The sequence below is a fragment of the Bufo gargarizans genome, chromosome 3, assembly GCF_014858855.1.
Source record: "Bufo gargarizans isolate SCDJY-AF-19 chromosome 3, ASM1485885v1, whole genome shotgun sequence".
In the NCBI taxonomy this organism is placed as follows: Eukaryota; Metazoa; Chordata; class Amphibia; order Anura; family Bufonidae; genus Bufo; species Bufo gargarizans.
Genome location: NC_058082.1, coordinates 425,914,862 through 425,936,445, shown reverse-complemented (window position 1 = coordinate 425,936,445; position 21,584 = coordinate 425,914,862). Strand labels below are relative to the sequence as shown.

General features: G+C 44.1%; 1 protein-coding gene across 1 annotated transcript in view; it reads right to left on the bottom strand.

The window, feature by feature from the left end:
- Nucleotides 1-4,774: 4,774 nt before the first annotated feature.
- Nucleotides 4,775-21,584, bottom strand: part of MAPKAPK2 (MAPK activated protein kinase 2) — a 53,149-nt gene continuing 36,339 nt past the window's right edge. Inside the window, exons 3-10 of the mRNA XM_044288461.1 lie at nucleotides 21,221-21,285; nucleotides 20,297-20,376; nucleotides 17,517-17,643; nucleotides 16,275-16,350; nucleotides 14,286-14,410; nucleotides 12,596-12,681; nucleotides 6,626-6,706; nucleotides 4,775-6,492 (exon numbers count right to left, since the gene is read on the bottom strand). Of these exons, the coding sequence (XP_044144396.1) occupies nucleotides 6,358-6,492; nucleotides 6,626-6,706; nucleotides 12,596-12,681; nucleotides 14,286-14,410; nucleotides 16,275-16,350; nucleotides 17,517-17,643; nucleotides 20,297-20,376; nucleotides 21,221-21,285 (775 nt within the window). The 3' untranslated portion in view covers nucleotides 4,775-6,357. The remainder of the gene's footprint in view (nucleotides 6,493-6,625; nucleotides 6,707-12,595; nucleotides 12,682-14,285; nucleotides 14,411-16,274; nucleotides 16,351-17,516; nucleotides 17,644-20,296; nucleotides 20,377-21,220; nucleotides 21,286-21,584) is intronic.

Here is a 21,584-nt window from a genome sequence, read left to right as displayed (position 1 = left end):
ACTGGGGAGCCTGTGACCCTGTTGCCAGTACTCTAAACTGGGGGGGGGGGGAATAAATGTATGTAAGAATACTACGTGAGCAGGCGTACGTACCTGGTAGTATGCGTATATTTCTGTGAATTCGTAAGGTGAAATATAAACCTGGAAAAAAGGTAATACAGTGAGAGTGGTCTGTGTAGCCCATACCAGAGGGTCTTTAAGGACTTGATTATGGAGATAAACTGGCACGAAAGTGTAGTGAACATCATGACAGACTGTTTACAAAAGGCCAAGTGATGCATTATATTTTTTTTTTTATTATATATATATTTTTTTTTTTTTACATAGAAGCCAGGATTCTGGCTAGAAATGGGAGTTATAAGATGGGGGTAAATAATAACGGGGAAGGGTAACACGATACTGTAAAGTGAAGATGTGAAGTGTGTACGATAGTAAAGTCGTGGCCAAAAGTTTTGAGAATTACATAAATATTGAAAATTGGAAAAGTTGCTGCTTAAGTTTTTATAATAGCAATTTGCATATACTCCAGAATGTTATGAAGAGTGATCAGATGAATTGCATAGTCCTTCTTTGCTATGAAAATTAACTTAATCCCAAAAAAAACTTTCCACTGCATTTCATTGCTGTCATTAAAAGGACCTGCTGAGATCAGTAATCGCCTTGTTAACGCAGGGGAGAATGTTGACAAGCACAAGGCTGGAGATCATTATGTCAGGCTGATTGGGTTAAAATGGCAGACTTGACCTGTTAAAAGGAGGGTGATGCTTGAAATCATTGTTCTTCCATTGTTAACCATGGTGACCTGCAAAGAAACGCGTGCAGCCATCATTGCATAAAAATGGCTTCACAGGCAAGGATATTGTGGCTACTAAGATTGCAATGATAACACAACCGATTATAGTCGGTCAGACTATGGTAATATCTGATATGCTAGACCCTATAGATCCAAAGAATTATATTAACAAGTAGTGGGTAGCTTATTTAAGTTAAAACTTAACATTTAATAATGTATTGAAGATAAAATTATAGGCCCTTTAATTTCAAACACTAGGTTTTGTAGCCACTGGTTACACTAATCTCCTAATAGATGGTGGAGATAGGAGAGGACCGTATATAGGGACAGCAAATAAATGTTGATAGACAGGATGAAATGTACGTGAGTACTAAGACAGAAAGATACAGTGCTGGGTCGAAACCCTAAGCAACCCTGTCAATCTCTCTTCGTCACCCTAACTGATGCTCTGGCCCTAATGTCACCCTCCCTAAATATGGACTGCCCAGCTTTGCCCAAAAGACAGAAGTCGGTCCTATTGGTAATAGGCCAAATGGGTTGCAAAGAGGACATAAAGACTGGTTTAAAATGTGCAGTGATTGCACCTCAATCAACAATTTATAGGATCATCAAGAACTTCAAAGAAAGAGGTTCAATTCTTGTTAAGAAGGCTTCAGGGCGTCCAAGAAAGTCCAGCAAGCGCCAGGATAGTCTCCTAAAGAGGATTCAGCTGCAGGATCGGAGTGCCACCAGTGCAGAGCTTGCTCAGGAATGGCAGCAGGCAGGTGTGAGCGCATCTTCACGCACAGTGAGGCGAAGACTTCAGGATAGCCCCAGGCTTCTGAGGCTATTAGCCAAATGACTCTGAGCAATTCCTCCTAGCTCTAAGATATTGTCCCTTAGGTATAACCTCTGCGTAATGCTAGTGTATGACAGCTACCCCACTGTAATAGATTATTGGTCGCAGTCGGCTTACGGTACATCTTTGTCATAAGATGCCAGTCAGTATGCTTAATGATAAGTAAGTCAAGGAATCTTTCAAGGATCAACTGTGGAGGTAAAGGTCAACCCAACATTATTACCGTTCAGTTGTCTGACAAAGGTCTCAAATTGTGACGCCTCACTTTTCCACAGGACCAGAATGTCGATGTAGCGCAGCCACAGCTGGATACATGACGACCACTCATCCAGATGTTCACTAAAAACGCATTCTCCCTCCCACCAGCCCAGGTATAAATTTGCAAATCTCGGGGCACACGGACTCGCCATGGCGACACCCCTGAGCTGGTAGAAGATTTTTCCATCAAAGATGAACATGTTATGTTGTGGGATGAACTCCAAAAATGTCAGAAAGAAACTTATTGTGGCTTTTACAGTGGACTTATCTTTCTTGAAGGAAGTAATGTATCGCTTGAACCTCTTGGTTATGTGGTATAGAGCTATACAGCGCTTCTACATCAAGACTTGCTAATAACACATCATTCTCAAGGACAATACCATTCACAGTCTTAAGGACATCCATCGTGTCTTGTACATAGGAAGGTAAAGCCATCACAAACGGGCGTAAGATGGTATCCACACATACGCTAATGTTTTGTGCAAGGCTACCTATGCCTGACGCGATCGGTCTTCCCCTCAGAGGGTCAAGTCCTTTGTGGATCTTCGGTAAGCTGTAAAACCAGGATCGGATGACGTGGAAGTAAATAGTCAAATTGAGCCTGATTGATCAGATGTAGAGATTTGGCTTGCTTCAAGATGTTCTCTTTGAACCTGATGGTGGGGTTCTCCTGTAAGATCTGATAACATTCCTTGTCCCCCAATAAGTTCTCACACACAGTAATATACTAGGGCTTATCAAGGACTACTATATATTTCCACCATTGTCTGAGGGCTTTATCACAATCAAATCGTCCTTCTCAAGGGACAGTAGCCCTTCTAGTTCTTATGCCGAGATGTTATGATGAGGGGGCACGTTATTTTCCAAGTGACGCAATTCACTGGTGACTACTTCAAGGAAGATATCTAATGGTGAATTTTTATTCACCGGTGGATACTTAGTAGTTCGCGGCCTTAGATTGGTGAAGGAACCTTTACCTGGATTTCTTTTCCCTTCAGTCCAAAGGTCCGCCAATATGCGAACATCTGGCATGTCCTCTAGGGAGATCCCCAGTTCCGCACATTGGAGTCTGTCACAGGTCTGAAAAAATCTCCAATGTTTTTTCCGGACAAAGAGATTAATATCTTTAACCCACTCAAAGGCCTTGAATTTTTGATAGTCCCCTTTGAAGGAGGGAGATTTTTCCCTCATTCAACACCGTATGAGACATAATTTGCAGACTGTCAGTGGTTGCCAATTTAGAATAGCAAATATTTAGTTGTTCTTCCTTTCTCACAGGAGGTAATCTGACACTGTGGGGTTCTCCCCAAAAAAAAAAAAAATCCCGTTTGTCCTCGTGTTACCCCTGCTTCTATTCGATCTACCTCGACCTCTTGCGCCCCTGGTTTTGGGTGAACCTCTACTTCTGTTCAGATTATGTTCACTTTCTCCCTCTGTTCTGTGCTTGATTGTTACCAAAATGTAAGATCCTGCTCTCCCTGAAGTCCTTTGTATCTCTTATGTAATTCAAGTGTTTTTTATCTTCCAGATATGCAGTAAATTTCTCAATGGGCAATTGTAGAGCACTCTCTTTTTTACTGAATTCAGGATTACTGTGGAATTTTTTAATATTCTCTATGCTCTTCTCCAGATCTTTTTCTGTTTGAGAAAGTATGTCCTTCTCTTCCTGAAGGAGTAATGTCCCAAGTCGTAGGGATGAATCAAGGGATTCTCTCTCCCACCTCTTAAAAAATTCAGTAGAACGTAAAACATCCAACAGGTAATAGAGGGATGCGTAAACCCCTGGGCACAATTATATCACATAAGTATATTTCTAAAGGCATGAACTTCCCACCAGGTCCTTATGTGATCTTTGTAAAGTCTGGTCAAGTTTCTAAAGGCCTCTGTAATGCAGAGAAGCTGTGTCTGAGTAGGGAGTTCTGTCAAAAAACACTTGCTTGGTCTCGCTGTTCCACTTGGCCACACTTAAGTCCCCTGAGAGGAAGCCTGCCACCCCCCTTATTATAATAGCTGGTGGTTGCTCTATAATAAATATGTATATGATGATATTTGAGGTTGGGGAACATGCAGTTGGGCTTCGTCATGTGAAGGGAGTATGCTGATCCTATGTCCTTTTGCCCACTCTATGGACAGGGGCCCTTGGTGATCTACACTGCTTCGCACCGGATTACTACACGAGGTCATCAGTTTATGGCACTTTGGACGCTCGATATCTCTGTGGACTTGAGATCTTTTATACAGCGGAAGGAGGAGGGTTGGGACTGGGTTTTGTATTGTTTTTATGTAATTTTCAAAAAATAAACAAACTTTGATTATAAAAAATAAAAATCTCCTTGCATGCCATCTTGAGCACCAGTTTTAAAGCATAATGTACTAATGGAAATGATGTGCTATCATCCCTGCATGCCCGTGTGACCAGAAGGGATGCTACAAGGATTAATCATATGACCCCACACCAGGAAGTGGACACTAATCTTAGCTGTCCAATATCCTCTGCCTGTGCACTCCCCGGTAAGCTCTCGTCAAGAGGGAGGTTTACATTTAACCTAGGCATCGTGTTGCCCAGTCAGAGGAAAAAAACATGAAGGAGCAGGGAGCTTTATGCTGTCACCTTCCCTCTGCAAACTTTTCCTAATCTTCATCGGACTCCTAGCAGCCTAAACCCCTACACATGTCTATCTTGCACAGAGACTGTAAAAAATGTTTAACCTCTCCGAGTGTTTTTCCTGTTCATGGCAGAGGCAAGGCCAGTCTCAGGGGTGCGGTCGTGGAGACTACCAGAGAAAATAAAATCGTAAATCCTCTGAGGGACACTTACACATTCAAACGGTGAATAAAAACTCCCATATTAATGAAGTACACATGGAAACAAAACCACGATGCAGTTTGGTTTTCAAAATATTAAAATTGTTTAGTAAAACAATTTGATCATACAAAAATTATAATTTTACAACAATTTCAAAATTGATATTGCTTTCAAGAGTGCAGGAGAACATCTGGAGCTTGCACACAGAAGAGCATTAAAAGAATTTGCTTTGCAGAGAACGCTACAGATGGAATTACAAAAATAACACAGCAACCCAAAACTACCCTTCATTTATTCCCCAGATACAGTTTAACAGTCCCATCATAATTGGAGAGTAAATACCTTCATTTTTGGAAACTATTACAATCAAGTTGCTTACACCACAGCAGTGTCTGCGACATAAGGTGGAAGGTTTATTCAAACTGATGTAAAGTAGAACTAGCTTAGGTGCCCATAGCAACCGTTCAGATTCCAGTTTTCATTTTCCGAAGGAGCTCTGAAAAATGAAAGGTGGGATCTGATTGGGCCAACTAAGTCAATTTTCTTTTACATACGTTTTGATGAATCAAGACCTACTGTACTTAAAGCTTTTTATGTAAAAAGTTTGCAGGTTAAAAACGTATGGGGGAAAGAGGTATTACGGCGAAGGATAGTCCATATACAGGGTGGAGACCCAATTAGATGTCTCTATACATATGATCAGATTGATTTGATGGCTGTATTTGTATCAAAGCAGTCCAAAAGCACACAACCACCGTTAAAACTGAAAGTGAAGAAAGGCACACAGGCAAGGCGTAAAGGTTCATAACGTTGAGTTATAACCGGTTGTCACTGAATGCTACAGAATATATAAATATGGAAAAAAAAAAAATGACCCCTTAGGTCTAGATTTATGGCTGCATTTAAGGCAAAATGATGAATATGAAGGTATTGAAGTCAAAAGAACACATAGCTGAATGAAAAATTTACAGAGCGTTTTAACAGTAATACAAATGTTACTCGAAAAAGACATACAGTGATGTTTTAGACTTAATTTGCTGTACTGTATTTACACAATTGATGGGGTGAGATTTAATTGCAAAGCCAAGACAAAAAATATCCCTAACACAGAGAAAGGTGTGGTAGTAGATGCAATCTATCCATCACATAATACAAAAAAGGCTGCTAAACACAGTGGCTTAAGCAGTTCTGCCCGACACCTTTGCTAAATGACGGTACTGTAAAAGCAACCGTCTTTAGAGCCACGCAGTCTCGGTATCACGTCCCTCAGAAAAAAGGGAAAAATAAAAAATGTTGGGCGTGACCTGTTAATAGGAGGCACAGAGTACACATTAACTCTTATTGTCAAGGCCAAAGGACTCCACCGTTTCGCCAAAGACTTTCGCCGTTTAAAAATACTTATATTTTTATATATATAAAATATGATGTGAAGATTCTCTAAACACAGAAGAGTAAAAGAAATAAAAAAATAAAACTTCCAGACTAAAAATGGAGTAGAAAGCTGAAAAACCCTAAGATTTCTCATGCCGGGCACCAATCTTCTAGATTGCCAGCCCTCTCCACAATTATTACAGTGGCACTTATAAACCACATTTGTAGCTAACAATGAGCTAGTGTAAGTGGCACCAACAGTTCTAGAGCACAGTGAATCAAGGCGTTAGCTCAATGAGTGGCAACATGAGGGGTGATCTTCTTCCGCCTTTTCTGGAGAAGTGGGTTGGACGCATCTTCAATTTTCTTTATCTTAATCTGTTCATAATCGACCCTCATTGTGGCCAAGGCACTGGTCATCTCCTCCTGCAATAAAAATTGGAATGTGACCCCAAAACTGGAATGAGTATATAAGAATCCATTACATTGACTGCTGTAAACCGTAATCTAACGCCTCCTTTTCATTAATTAAATTGCATTACACAAGAAAAGTTCTTACCTTGACATCTTCCCACAAATCCTTCTCTTCTTTCAAGACACGGCTAGTGTGGAGAGGAGTTTGTGGTACCTGTGTGGATTGCTGGTGGGAAGAAGAAAGGGAAAAAAATGAGACCTTCAAGAAAGCATAAAAAATAAAAAAATGTCTAGAGAGATGAGAGAGCTAGACAGATCATTGTTCAAATCACGTTTTTTGTCTTACGTTCAATATATACATAAAACCCCATACATAAAACAGATGCCGTATAGTGGCATCTGTCACCACAGAATGCAACTAGCCTAAAGAGCGCTTTACAAGGGCAGAGAATCCGCCAGATAATCAACGAGCGTTCATAGGAACACTTGTTAGGGATTATCTGGCTGTGTAAAGGGGCTGCCAATTACCCAATGAACAAGCAAAACGCTCATTAGTTAGGTAATTGGATCATTTTTGTAGGCACCCAACAATCACTGTTGATCGTGCTGACTAAACATGTTCTGCTGCCGGCAAACAATGAGTCTGTATGGGGGCTTGTTTCCAGGAAGTTTTCTCCTTGCTTAAGGACTGTTCTGTCCTTTTTCCAGGCCTTTTTTCTCCTGCCAGGTACCCTCAGTCTAATTTTCTTGTTGGGTCTGTCCTCTTATGGTTTCTTCTCCTGGAGCACCCTTCTATATGCAGAGCGCTAGGTTGATACAGTGGAGGAGATGTAATGTAAGTGGAGGAGCTGCATGTAATCTCCACTGACGAGCGATTGTCAGGAAGAAATAGATCTTTCGTATAAAAGGCGTGTCTAGAGGTCTTTATTATTTTACACACAGTACTTTTCCACTGTAACTGGGGCTGCTGTGCCGGGAACATTGGTACTACCGACAGTGACTTCCACAGCTCGGGCTGTTTTCGGTTAAACTAACAGCAACCTTCTGCCATCAATCATTCAACCACCAGGACTGTGTAGCTCATGGGGCAGTTCGGCAGCACTTGCAGTCCCATGTTCTAGCGATTGCTGGGGCTCCGAATACTTATTCTCTATCTACATGATAGGAAATAAGTTTTGTAAGCGGCACAAGCCCTTTAACCTACAAACAAAAAAATAAATATGCGATTTTTGTACATACGTAAAATCCCTTTCTCGTTCAATTCATTGGGGAACATAGCACTATGAGTATATGCCCAGCTACCACTAGGAGGAGACACTAGATATCAAAAGGTTGGCTCTGCCCAGGTGGGGTATACCCTCTCCACAGCCACTAGGCTAATCAGTTTGTACCAATAGCAGTAGGAGAGAGAAACAAAAGTGAAGAACCAACAGGTCCTGGACCAGGGAAGGAAACGAGAACAGCAGCCCGATGACAGGAAAAGAAGTGACAAAGGGTGGGATCTGTGTCCCCCAAATGAATTGAACGAGAAAGGGATTTTACGGCAAGTAAAAAAAAAATCAAATTTTTTCGTTAAGGTCATTGAGGGACACAGCACCATGGGACGTCCCAAAACAGTCCCCGAAAGGAAGGAAATCTCATGCAAAAAGTTGGACGTACAGGCGCTGGAAAACCCTGTGATCCAACCGAACCAGGAGAGGCCATAGCATGAAATGGTTACAAAGGACAAAAATATAGGAGACAGTCAGGATCCCAAGGACAAGTGCCTGGGAAAAAATCCCAAGTAAAGAACAAGGGGAAACACCCGGCTCCTCCCGAGGTGGGATAGGGAGCTAGGCAGATGTCCTGCGCAAGAGTTGAACAAGTGCGCACTAAGGAGCCAGAGGAAGGTTCGAAAAAAAACAGAAAAAAACAGGGCTCCTCCTAAAGAAACAGGAGAGTAGCACAGTGACGTCTGTTGGCAACAACCTAGCGCTCTGCATATAGAAGGATGCTCCAGAAGAATCCATAAAAGGACAGACCCAACAAGAAAATTAAACTATGAGGGTACCTGGAAGGAGAAAACAGGCCTGGAAAAAGGACAGAGCAGTCCTTAACCAAGGAGAAAACTTCCTGGAAACAAGCCAAAAGACCCTGTGGACCGCCCCTCGGCAAAAGGACGGCGCTTCTATAAGGCTGGAAGCAAAGGAACCCGACCAGAAAGAGGACCCTGCAAGGAAAAAAAATAACTTGTCTCACACCAAAAACATGGCCTGTCTGTGGCCAACCTCCTGTCAGTGTAGTCTCTACCGGCTTCCCCTGGCGAATTCTGCATCCTCTTCTGACATATAGATGTCTGGCCCCCAAGGAAGGTTGGAAGAAACTGACAGGTGCAGAAAACGGCAAGGCCCAAGGGGACGGCACTTCTGTCATATAGCACCACTAACCCGCGAATCTAAGGGTGTACAAAGAACGCCTGGACCATAGAAGAACTACAGGACCATATTCGATAGCGCTCGCTAGTCCTGTCACAGCTATATCAGAGAGGACCTCCAGCGATGACCCGAAAACTGCAGTAGCGGCTGGTGCTCACAATGCTTCGTATCCCTGCAGGATAGAACATCCAGCGGTGATCCAGGTACTCCGCCAGGACTGGGCCATGTAACCCTCTGAAAACTAGGCAGTAACAACAACGCGAGTACTCCATCCATGAAATGGGTTAACGCAGCTGTTCAGAATACAGTAATACTTTATAGGGTTCACAAACAACAAACCAAGCATGATAGCCAACAACCTGCCTAGGGCGGAGGGAGTGTGGTTGTTTGGTGCATAACAGGACTGAAGTCTTGTTAAATAGTGTGTCAAGCAATGAATCATGCCTAGTACAGGGGCAATGAGAAGACCTGGTGCACTCAGAGGGCCTGGTTGAGGAGGTACTGTACCGGGTGTCGGATCTGAACAGGTCAGCTATATACTGGATCTAACAATTGCAACTCTACTCCACCCAAGAAGGGGGGGGGGGGGGGGCGGGGCGGATATAGTACAAGTACACAGCCGAGGACGATGGTAATGGATGCATCACTCCGCATGAAGAGAGGCCACATGATTGCCTAGCACACATTAGAGCCAGGAAAGGGCAATGCAGGAGCCGTATGGGCCACAGATTGTACCCCGCCTGAGCATGGGAGTTATCTGGCTGCATGGTGCACACTATAATGAGCATGGAGACTTTGCTACAGCATCTGGCATAGGTACTGCGCTTGATAAAAGGAGTAAAATGGCTGCGTGATGCACACTAGAACCAGACAGGTGTAATGGCGAGTAAAACAGCTGTGTAATGCAGAGCAAAAACCAGACAGGTGTAAAGGCTAACAGAGGACGACGGTAATGGAGATGGTACGGTACTCTACCCAATAAGGGTAGTGCAGACTAAAAAAAAAAACAGACAGATGGAGTGGCTACAGCATCTGGAGATGGTACAGGTACCCCACTTAAGAAGGAAGCAAGGTGGCTGTATGGTGCACAATAGAGCCAGACAGGTGCCATGGCTACAGGGACTGAACATGGCATGTATACTTCGCCTGTGGTGCAGACTAGAACCAACAGGTGTAATGGCTGTCTGGAGATGATACAGGTACTTCACCTAATAAAGGAGTAATGTAGTGAACCAGGGCTACCCCTGTAATATGTTGCATGGTGCACGCTAGCCCCAGGATGGTGTGCAGCGTCTAGAGAAGTAATACAGTGGCCTGGAACACTCTCCAACTAGGAGAGGGTTGAATATAGCCCCTGGAATAGAGAAATTACTCCAGCTAAAAAAGATACCTTGGACCAAGGAAAGTCTGGGGGATACAGCATTTGGCAGTGGTACCAGTACCCCCCTGTGAAGGGGAAGGCGTACGTACCTGGGACACCACATAGGTATGCTGACGCACTAAACATGGCGACAGGTTAAGCAACACATACTGAAAGAGAGGTTCCTCAGTGGACATTTGTCTTTGACCACCCAGAGAGATTCTGTATGGTGGAAGACCGCGTGATGCTCTGTTCAGAGTCAGAATCGGTGAAGAGGTGTCCCCTGAGGGGGGCAGAAGTTGCGGCAGGGGAGAATACGTCACCAGCCTCAGACCTGTCCTGGGGGTGACCCAAGGATACAGAGGAGGAGCGGGACATAGTTGTGACAACCCGAGTTCGTTTTCGGGATCTGGCATCTGAATGTGAGTGTGCCCCGTCCGCTGAGGAGTCCCTGGGAGGGGCAGAGGCAGCCCCATTTTGGGCAGGCAAGCGGTCCAGCGACTCCACCACGGATTGGGATATAGTCGTACAAGGTTCCCTATGGCGTGGGAAAGGGAGGAGGCCCATTCAGCATGGGAGACATAAAGGGCCTCCTGCATGGCAACTTTTTATTGCAACTAGGAGCGGGGGATAGGAATGAGAGTCTTCTCTGGAAGAGGAAATGAGGGCTGATAGGGAGCCCGAAAAAAGAAAAACAGCCAGCCAGAGGTTGTCCTACCGGACCCCAGGTGCAGTGTCCCCCGAAGAGGTGCTGCAGAAGCATGCAAGGAGGATTGCTGGCAAGATGGACGCTCTTTCTTCTTGAAAAAGAGGTTAAGTGAAAACCTCCCCCCACAGGGTTAATTCCACGCTTGGCTGGGATAGGAGGGGAAGAGAACCCCTCCCATAAGCAGAGAGGGGAGGGGCCAAGAAAAAACCCTGGAAGCAAGGGATGGGGGGGGGGTCGGGAGAAGACGTGGCCTAGGCGAGAAAGAAACCGGGGTCTCGAAAAATGAAGTGGCCGTTAAAAGTGTGCCGTTGGCGGACCGGAGCTGCGGGAGACTGGGGGCCCTTCGGAATGAGAAAAAAAATTAAATTAAATTAAATAAAAATACGGGTGAGAGGGCTCATGAGGAGGAGCAACGCTCAGGGAGGGGGGAAAAAAAGGTGCACCAGGGGCCAGAGGACAGGCCGGGGAAGTTGCGGCCTAGCCCCGGCAGAAGCAGAGGGAGAAGCATGGGTGGCCAGGGAGGAGAAGGATAACCGGGGGGGGGGGGACCTGAGCAGGTTCCCCAAGTAAAATTAATCCCATCCCCTGGCCAGAAAAGGTTAACCCGGGGACCCCCCCTAGGGCAGGGACGCAGGGGAGAATACTTACCATCCGGCGTCTTCAGGCACCGCAGGATCACCCCTTCGGCAAAATCAACACTTACGTGGGATTGCCGGCATACCACTGCAGATGCAGTAATGGGGGACTGGGTGACCGGCGTAGGTACTACAAGTACGTGCCCGCAGGGGGTGCAACTAAAGTGGTAATCCAAGATGAAGCCTCATCCTGCATCCTGCAGCAGGCCAAGACCTGCAGAAGAAGAAAGGAAAAAAATAATAAAATAAAAATGAAGAACAGCAAGACCTGCAAACAGAGCAGGTCATGTCTGCCTCCTACGGACACTAGACAAAAACTTATTAGCCTAGTGGCTGTGTAGAGGGTATAGCATTTTGATATCTAGTATCGCCTCCTAGTGGTAGCTGGGCATATACCAATGGTGCTGTGTCCCCCAATGATATAAACGAGAAATATCCTCCCTAAATAACAGTTCAACGGCTCAAAATAACTTTACAGTGGGCTTTAAAAAAAAATTTAAAAAAATAATAATCCAACCAGTTCACCATATAGAAAACCAACTACTGATAATTTAGTGATTTCTGAAATATACAACTCCAACTTAACCAGTAAAATGATAATTCCACCAGAAAAGATTCAAGTTAAATTGAAAGGGAGCTAAGCTGCATTAACCCGCTAAGCCTACTACACACAAACAGAGCTGTGCTTCTGGCTTCATTCTCTGTGTTGGTTCCACCGGGGTACCGGGAGTCAGAGCTCCTCCAATTAAGGATACGTCATCAATATCTATAAACTGGAAACCCCTTTAAATAAAAATCAGCTCAGTTACAATCTGACATAAAGCTTCCTCTATACATCTCCTTTGATGTAGCATTACAATCCTTAGGGACCAGTCTAGTTACAGGGACACGCCTAACTCCAGTTTCATGGACAGGCGGCAGACTTGATCAATAAGGTGTAATGCCCATCAATTAACTAGAACGCGAGACGCAAGCGGAGCGTGTGAGCTGCACATACCATTATCCAAGGGTGATTCATGAATTCTGTAATTGTCATCCTCTGAGTCGGATCAGTCTTCAATAGGTATCGGATCAGCTGTTTAACTAAAATGACAAGTCCCAGTATTTATAGGTTCCCCATTCAATGGACAAACAAGTTAAAGAAGAAAAAATTAAAAAAAAGAAAGCACTATCCGTACAAGTTCCCTTTATTTGTAAGAATATTTCTGAATGACTCACATAGCAGCATGGTGTCCTATTCACTGGGGTCACTTCTCTATTTAGGCCGCTATGACCACAGTACAGTTAAAGGGATTGTCTCACTTCAGTAAATGGCATTTATCATGTAGAGGAAGTTAATACAAGGCACTTACTGATGTTTTGTGATCATCCATGTTGCTTCCTTTGCTGGCTGGATTCATTTTTCCATCACATTATACACTGCTTGTATCCAGGGGTTACGACCACTGCTGAAGCACAGATACAAAGTGGCTGTGCTTCTACACTACAGGAAAATGTGTCTGTATGGTGGCTAGGACCGCGGGAGTGCGCATAGACGCATGTTCATCAGCTCCCGTCCCGGCCACCTTGTATCTGCACTGCGGCGGTCGCTGTAACCACTGGAAACGAGTAATACACAATACAATCGAAAAATTTAAAAAGCCAGCGTAGGAAACAATATGAACAATCACAATACATTAATAAGTGTCTTGCATTAACATTGTCTACATGATCAATGCAATTTGCTGAAGTGATTCAACCCCTTTAAAAAAGCCTGATCAACCCCTATGAAACCAGGCTTATTGCCTGGTAGGGTTGACCATGCCGATTAAACAGATTGTTGCGGAGATGAGTATTTTTTATCTTTATGCAAATCAGGCAGTCGGAGCACCAAAGGGCAGGCTGCAGTGATTGGAGCACTGCTACAGCTATGCCCTAGTGCTTATTACACTCCCCCCCCCCCCCTCCCTTTTGATTGATGGTGCTTGTCTAATGGGGTCTGTGCTGTGGCTCACTAGTAATCATTGGTGGTCCAGCATTAATATGCAACATGGAGTCATTGGTGTCAGCGTGTGCAGTTATTGGTGGCAGTGGAGCCTCTGCAAGGGGAGCGAGCACTGTGCGAGTAGAAGAGAATACTTGTCTTTCCATCCTGATGGCACCTATGCTCCTCTGCCGTCTGTGACGTAGATGGCGTTAGTCCACCCAGTATCTGGAGGTACCAGTGGCTTCACACACACTGCAGAGGAACGCAGCTGCTGGCAGGGTGGAAAGATAAGCACTCTCTCCACCCTGACCAGTAATCTGCCACCAAGGATAGCATACATATAAGCCACAGTATAAAAACACATTGACACCAATGACTCATGATAACACATTAATGCTCCAAGCACAAATGATTATTAGCCATTAACCCTGTTAATAAAAGGGGAGTGTAATGAGCGCCAAGGGCGTAGCTGTAGGTGGTGCTCAAAGTGCTACAACCTGCCCCTTGGTGTTCCTCATGCCTGATTTGCAGAAGATTAAATGTCCTGATATCTCCACAACGCTGCAACCTATAAAGACAAATTAAGTATTGCTTTAATCAGCATGATCAACCCTAGCAGGCAATCTGTCTGGTTTCATAGTGTTGACCAGGGCGAGTCTCCAACACTTCTTGGTTGATAGAAACACGTTTTGTCTTCAAGGCAAGCACAACTTTCTCTCACCTTCGTCTGATACTTCAGACCACTCAGGATTAGGAAACTCATACTGTCCCATACGGATTCTCTTCTTCATTCCCGGAGATATAGCCAAACCATGGTTGGAGTAAAATGGAGGATACCCACACAATCTGTGAGAAATGAGAGTGAGAATACGTGTCAACCATCTGAATGTAGAACTTACTAATAGAGTAAAGTACAATACAGTGTGATCTCAAGAATAATGATCCAGAACTGCCTCAGGCCAAGTGGGGCTCCTGTTATATACAATATCCTAAGACTATCGGACACATTTGCCCTGTACTCATACTGAAGCGCAAGGGCGTTCCACATGGGATGTAAAGTCAGCAGAAACAAATGTGCACCAGATATAGTTGTAAAACATGCATGCGGATTGGCTACGACCTGCAAAGGGTGTAATCCACAGCATAAAATTACACGCTGTGGATTAAAAATCTAAACTGCTTTCCAGACAGATTCCGCCTGATTTTTTTTCAGTGCCCATCCACTTTGCTGCTCTAAACCATATCCGCCCCGTGTGAGCATACCCTAAAAGCCTTTCCTTTTGGATCCACTCCTGGCTTCGGTTATATAAAACGTCACCAAAAGCACGGACAGGTTGGCTCTCCGCGCATTCCGCAGTAAAAACTCCTGCCATTTAGGCATCAACGTAATAGTTTCTCAACTCCAGTCTTTGTGTACACAACAGGTCATATTTTCTGAATTCCCTGAGTATTTTACAGGCAAGTCATTGAGACCTGGAGCCGAGAGACTGCTCTAACCTAAGATTACGGCGATTATTAGAGGTGGCGGATTTGCTGTGCACTTATGATGCAGATTCTACAACCAAAAACGTGCAAAAAATAAATAAAATTTCCACTGCAAATATGAAGCCACGCTATTCATGTTGAAACATATGGGCATGCCTACTATGTTGTGGATTTGCCGCAGACTCTATATTTAACCCATGCAGATTTGTAAACTCACCCCGGGTAAACCTGACCAGGGCTGGGCATATAGTCTGTTTTCAATTGCACAAAATTAGGTACGACATGGCCATAGAGGCTAAATTCTACATGTATTTTTATAAAAATGATTCATATGATGGTAGAAAATTGAGAATGACTTAAAAACGGTTGTACAGGAATATAAAAGCATGGCTGCTTTCTGCCACAAACAGCTGTGTATGCTGTATGTTGTACTGCATCGCCACCGTATTCACTTCAATGGAGATGAGCTGCGGTATTGGGCACAAGTGTGGCACTGCTCAAGGCACGTTTTTCTAATCACGTACAACCCCTTTCCGCACGGTCGTACCAACTTGCCTCTTCTCAATTCTATTTTGTGCTACAGACCCAGAGAATATGAGGCCGTCTGATTTCTAGAGACTTGCTGCCTAAAACAGCAGTGCGTTTTCACAGTCAGGGCAGACATTCACAATCAGTCTGCAGCATGGTATTCTAAAAACAAAATTCAGGCAGAGAAACCCCTCATGAAGCTTCTATTGAGAACTTTCCACTGAGAAAGGAGATTTTCATTAAAGTAATACAGTAGTTTAACCAATAACTTAATCAAATGTAAGGGTACTTTCACATAAGCGGCAGGGGAGTCCTGCAGGCTGTTCAGCCGCTCCGTCCCCATTGACTATAATGCGGGCGTGGGCGTAGTTCAGGTGGCAGCATGGCGAGAGGAAGCCGGACAAACTACGACATGCAGTACTTTTAGTCCGGATGCCTCTTGCCGTGCACTGCAGTCGGAACTCCACCGCCAACCCCATTATAGTCAATGGGGACGGAGCGGCAGTCGGGGGGCACACGTGAACTAGCGGCAGGATGGATCCGACAGGCTGTTTCTCACCCATTGGAACAGCCTGCCGGACTCCCCTGCCACTAGTGTAAAACTAGCCTTAGCTTTTAGATCTACTTAAACAGATTTTCACACAATAAATAACAGAATATCAAAAAGTAAGGAAAAATTGGTATTTATGATACTTACAGAATATACATGATGACACCAAGTGACCACATATCACATGATTTGTCATATTTTTCTGGGCCCAGAACCTCAGGAGCTTGAAGAGAACATTACAAGAATTAGTGACAATCAAATAAAAGCCTAAATCAATGGGGGGGGGGGGGGGGGGAAGAGATTTATTAAAAGGGGAATTGCAGGATTTTAATATTGCTAGACTATAAATATCTGATCAGCGGGGGGGTCTGACACTTGCCGCCGAAGCCCCCCCCCCACTGATCACCTGTTCTACAGTAGCTCTGGTGCCAGAACTACACTGCTCTGAAGATAGGTCATCGATATTTTACCCCCAGAAAACACCTTTTAATGAAGAACTCCCACAAACCTTTTTATTCTCTGACCTGCTAGAAAGGTACATGATGTCAACTGTAGTGAAGGCAATCGTCTTACTGGTGACTGTATTTGAGAGTTATAACCTCCCTTCTGATCCTCATCTGTGTCATCTGACCAGCTCTCTTATCTCCAACTGACACAGGACAGGAAGTCAGTTACTTCTCTAGTCATTCCTATGAGACTGACATTGAGACTCCCATAGGAATACATAGAGAACCTGACTTTCAGCCCACACATAAGATGCTGTGTGTGCTTTGGAAAGTCTGATTGCTGGTCACATGACACAGCTTAGCAGCAGAAGGGAGGGGATAACTCAAAAATACAGACACTGGTAAGATTACCGTCACTACAGATTACATCATGTACCTTTGGAGCAGGTCACAGAATAACATTTTTTTTCAGGAGTTCTTCTTTAAGTGTTGCCAACTAGCATCATCATCACAGATAAGATGAGATCTGTATCACAAGTCTGAACATACGTCACTAAACTGTATGTGAAAAAGGTATAAATTGTAGCTTCCTGAATCAAAAGCCACAAATGAGACAGTTCATTGGTACTAGGCACATATAACACCTTCCTACATTAATTTCAAGTAAGAAGATGGTACAGTCACCCATCGTAATAATGGGGCGAGTCTCTATAAAGTCCTAATTGCTAACAGTGCAGATTCATCAGGAGAATAAAAAAAAAAGGGAGAAAGGACAAGGTCCCAGCCATGGTCACATGGTATGTATGACAAAGGTGACCTTACTTGTCATACAATCTCCTTACAGCAGAGAACTTCTCCATTCCCAGTCCCGAAAAGGGACGTCACGAGCTACAAGGCAACCATAACCGGACACACAACATCATTTAGCCAGTCCAATACTCACCCACATAATACGGTGTGTAACAAGGGGTTGCTAAAGAGTTATGAGTTGTTGTTTCTTTAGCAAAGCCAAAATCTGTGAGCTTCAGGACAGAGTTTGGTCTTTTGGACGTGTAGAGGAGATTTTCTGGCTGCAATGGAAATCAGAGAACGAAGAGGTTATTGCCATCATATGACAAGGAAAGCTTCCTATACATGGGACAGACAGCACGGATACACATGACCAAGCAATCACGTCAATGCATGCAAGGTAAAGAACACGCAGAGAATTGGGGGATGTTGGATGCAGCTGACTTTCTCACATTAACCCCAATATCAGATACGTTCTAGTCAACGGGATTCTATGCAGTTAAATATATATAAAAACAAAAACATAAATCAACGGGCAAGCAGTTTTCTTAAATCACAGCATGTCCTATAGATGGCAGTGTTAGCGCCCACTGCAAAAAGTATCCCCGATCCTGGCATCACCAGCTAAGTGTCGTCATAGAGTTGGAAGCCTATGCTGGGAGACTGTATAACAGTTGGCACCCAAGACATCTACATTTAACCAGAAGGAGTAAGTGGAAAAGCATGTAGTGAGCCGTCATAACTGGAATTCCACATTACACCAGCTTATAAGACTGCCGAAGTAAATATTTAATTCAGCGAAGGCAGGAGCCAAGATCACGCTGAACCTTGCTCGCCATGTCAGAAGAACTCATTACTTTCTCTTCCCTTAAAGGATGATCACTACTCAAAAACTGGAGTTCATCAGTGGCACAAAGGGTCATTCACTGAATTGCTATATAGACGATACTATGTACTGTTATGTTGCAATAACTAACTTGGACAACCCCTTTAAAAATTATCTTGGTCAGCAAAGCCACTTTGTGATGAAGGGGGGGGGGGGGGGGGGGGGAAGAGAGAAAAAAATAAAAATAAAAACCATAACCACCAGTTAAAAGGGTTTTCCTTACATTGTATAGCGACTGTGCTTGGTATCACGCTCAGCTCCATTCACTTCTATAGGGCTGATCTGCACTACGGCCTTCTCCCAGCTTTTCCTAGGCCATGTGAGGACACGTTTATCTGTCCCATGGCCTAGGAAAAGCTGAGAGAAGGTCGCATTGCTACTGTGAGCACTGCTGCCTTCTCAAACAGCTGATTGGCGGTCCAGGATGTTGGACCCCCACCGAACATATACTAATGACCTAACCAGAGGATAAGTCATCAGTATTAAAAGCTCAGAAAACCCCTTTAATCGTCCACATTTTCAGCGTCAGAGCTCCGGTCCTTCCCGTTGGGTTTGGACATGTACCCCATGTCACCCCTGCAGCCAATTGCTGGCTTCAGTGGTATACAGCATGAGACCACCAAGATCAGAGATTGGTTGCAGCAGTCACTTTGGCTATACACATGTCATTGCTGTAGTCAAGTAACAAAGCCTAGCAGGGAGCACTGGAGCGATGGGGCTGGAAATGGAAGATGAGACAGGTGAATACCGATTGTTAATATCCCATTTAGGGTCCATTCACACATCCGTACTGTATTGCGGATCCGCAATACACCCGGCCGGCACCCCCCACAGAACTGCTTATTCTTGTCCGCAATTGCAGACAAGAATAGGACACGTTCTATTTTTTTTTTGCGGGGCCGCGCTCTGGAAATGCGGATGCAGAGAGCACATAGTGTGCTCTCTGCATCTATTCGTGTCCCATTGAGAATAAATGGGTCCGCACCCATACCCGATATTGCGGAACGGATGCGGACCCATTTGCGGATGTGTGACTGGACCCTTAGAGGCTTTAGACTATTTTTTTGTTAATGACTTAGGAAACCCCTTTAAAGTGGTCCTGCGCCTCCCCTGATGTGTGTTTTACTAACTACTTGCATTCCCCATGTAACAATTCTGGAGCATCTATTCTTATGACTATGTTGTACCATTCCTGTATTATTCCTGCTAGAAGGTCCATGTGGGTTTTCTCTGTTGAGGGGGGTGCGTGACTACACAGTCTGACACAGGCAGCACCGACTTGATAATGTTAGACAGTGCAGGTGGTAACACCCAGACAGACCTTCATTGTAAGTGATTGGGGTTTATAACTTCTAGCAGGAATAATAAAGGAATGGAGCCATAAGAACAGGCTCTCCAGAACGGTTATTGCAGCAGGGATGCAAGCGGCTACTAAACTAGACATGTCAGGAGAGGCTACAGGCCCATTTTAATAGTAACAGTGCAAATTTACATGTCAAGAACAGAAGAAGGGACACAGACGTGATTAAAGTCAATGGAGTCCATCAGGTCCCTTGGTTTAAAATGAAGCAGTTAGCACTTCAGCGAATGTGGATTCTGGCTGATTCACAGTCTATGATGATAGTGTGAACAGGGCCTTGGTATGCACAATCGCTTACAGAGGGCACAACAGCTGTAACGGATTGTGCATCCATCTAACCGTTTACACAGTTTCGGAAATTCCCCATCACTAATCAGTTTTACATCATTTTGACGCGCACTTTACTTAAAAGCAGAGTCAATTGCAACTAGGGCTGCAGCTATCGACTATTTTTGTAATGAAGTATTCTATCGAGTAATCGAGTACTCTAATAACAGAAAACGAATTAAAACAACGTTTCTCTTTTTTTTCTTTTTTTTTTTTTAAATAAAGGTCAGCGAAAAGAGCCAGTGAAATTATATACTCTTTCCCCTCCCCCACGGTACATGTGAACCCGGCCTGAAGTACAGCATATCCCAAGAACATACTCTTCCCAACCCCCAATATTGCAATGAAAGGACCGTCATACCTTAACATCTCTGTGGGCAATATTGATTGAGTGTAAATACTGTATTGCTTCTCCAATGCTTTTCATGATGTCTGAAGCCTCTGCAGTATAGAAAAAAAATACATCGTTAAGCAGGATCAACCCTTATAATGGAAACATTCATGGTGAAAACAGGTGTCACCATTCCAGAGAAAACTGTTTTCTTCTATAAGTAGGGCTGCAGTGCACTGAAAGGCAGGCCTTTGCTGCTCGGTGCACCTCAATTCCTTCTTCTGAACCCCCTCAACTATACTGACAAGGCATCAGCGTCCTCAGCTTGGCCCTGCGGTAATGAGCCAGCTCTGTGTGCCACAGTAAGCACCTGTTTTCTCTGGCATGTTAAAACAAATCATGAGTAGGATCAACCCTACTAGCCTTGTTTAATAGGGTTGACCCTGTTGACAGATTTTCCTATCCTTAGGCTAAATCAGGGATTGCTAACACCCGGCAGTCCAGCTTTGGTGAAACTACAACTCCCAGCATGCTACATTCATTTCTAGTTCTGAGAACAGCCAAGCAAGTGTACATCTTGGGTGTCGTAGTTTTACCACAACTGGGGTGCAGAAGGCTCGCCATCACAGAGCTAGGTCATCAATATCTGATCTGATATCGGCGGCAGAAATTTAAACAATCACAGGACAATGAGAGAGATTAGGCATGGGGCCTCTTGGAGCCGAGTGCCAGGGAGATCTGACAGTCAATCCTTCCGAGGCAAAGCAGAGATTAGCCCCACTAGAACCAATGGGAACAAACATAAATGGCCGCCAGACAGCGAATTACTGCCCCAAATACTGAAAGCAAGAGAAACGTAGAGCATAAAGTGCTGATGCTACAGGGACCATCTACAGATATGCACTCACATACACAGTGGGGTGCTCATTTTTGGAAGAAGGCGCACACACATACCTCTCTCAGTGAAGGCTTGGTCACCTCGATCCTGAATTCGACTAAAGAGTTCGCCGCCATCCAAACTGGAAAAAAATAAAAAAAAATTATATCTATATCTAATTTAGAGTATGGTAAATAATAATGTACATCAGACAAACTGATTACAGACCGGCCACAATTCATGCTGCATAATGAGACTACAAAGCATAGTGTAATCTCTTCCAAACTAATGATATATTTTGGTATGGAATAGTGTTTTCTTCATGACAAAAGTGATGTCACAGATGTCATTAAAGGTGGCATCTCAGAAAGACTATTTCTCATCGATCCAAAAGATAGATAAGGCTAGTTGCACACCAGCGTTAAACATGCAGCAGTTTTC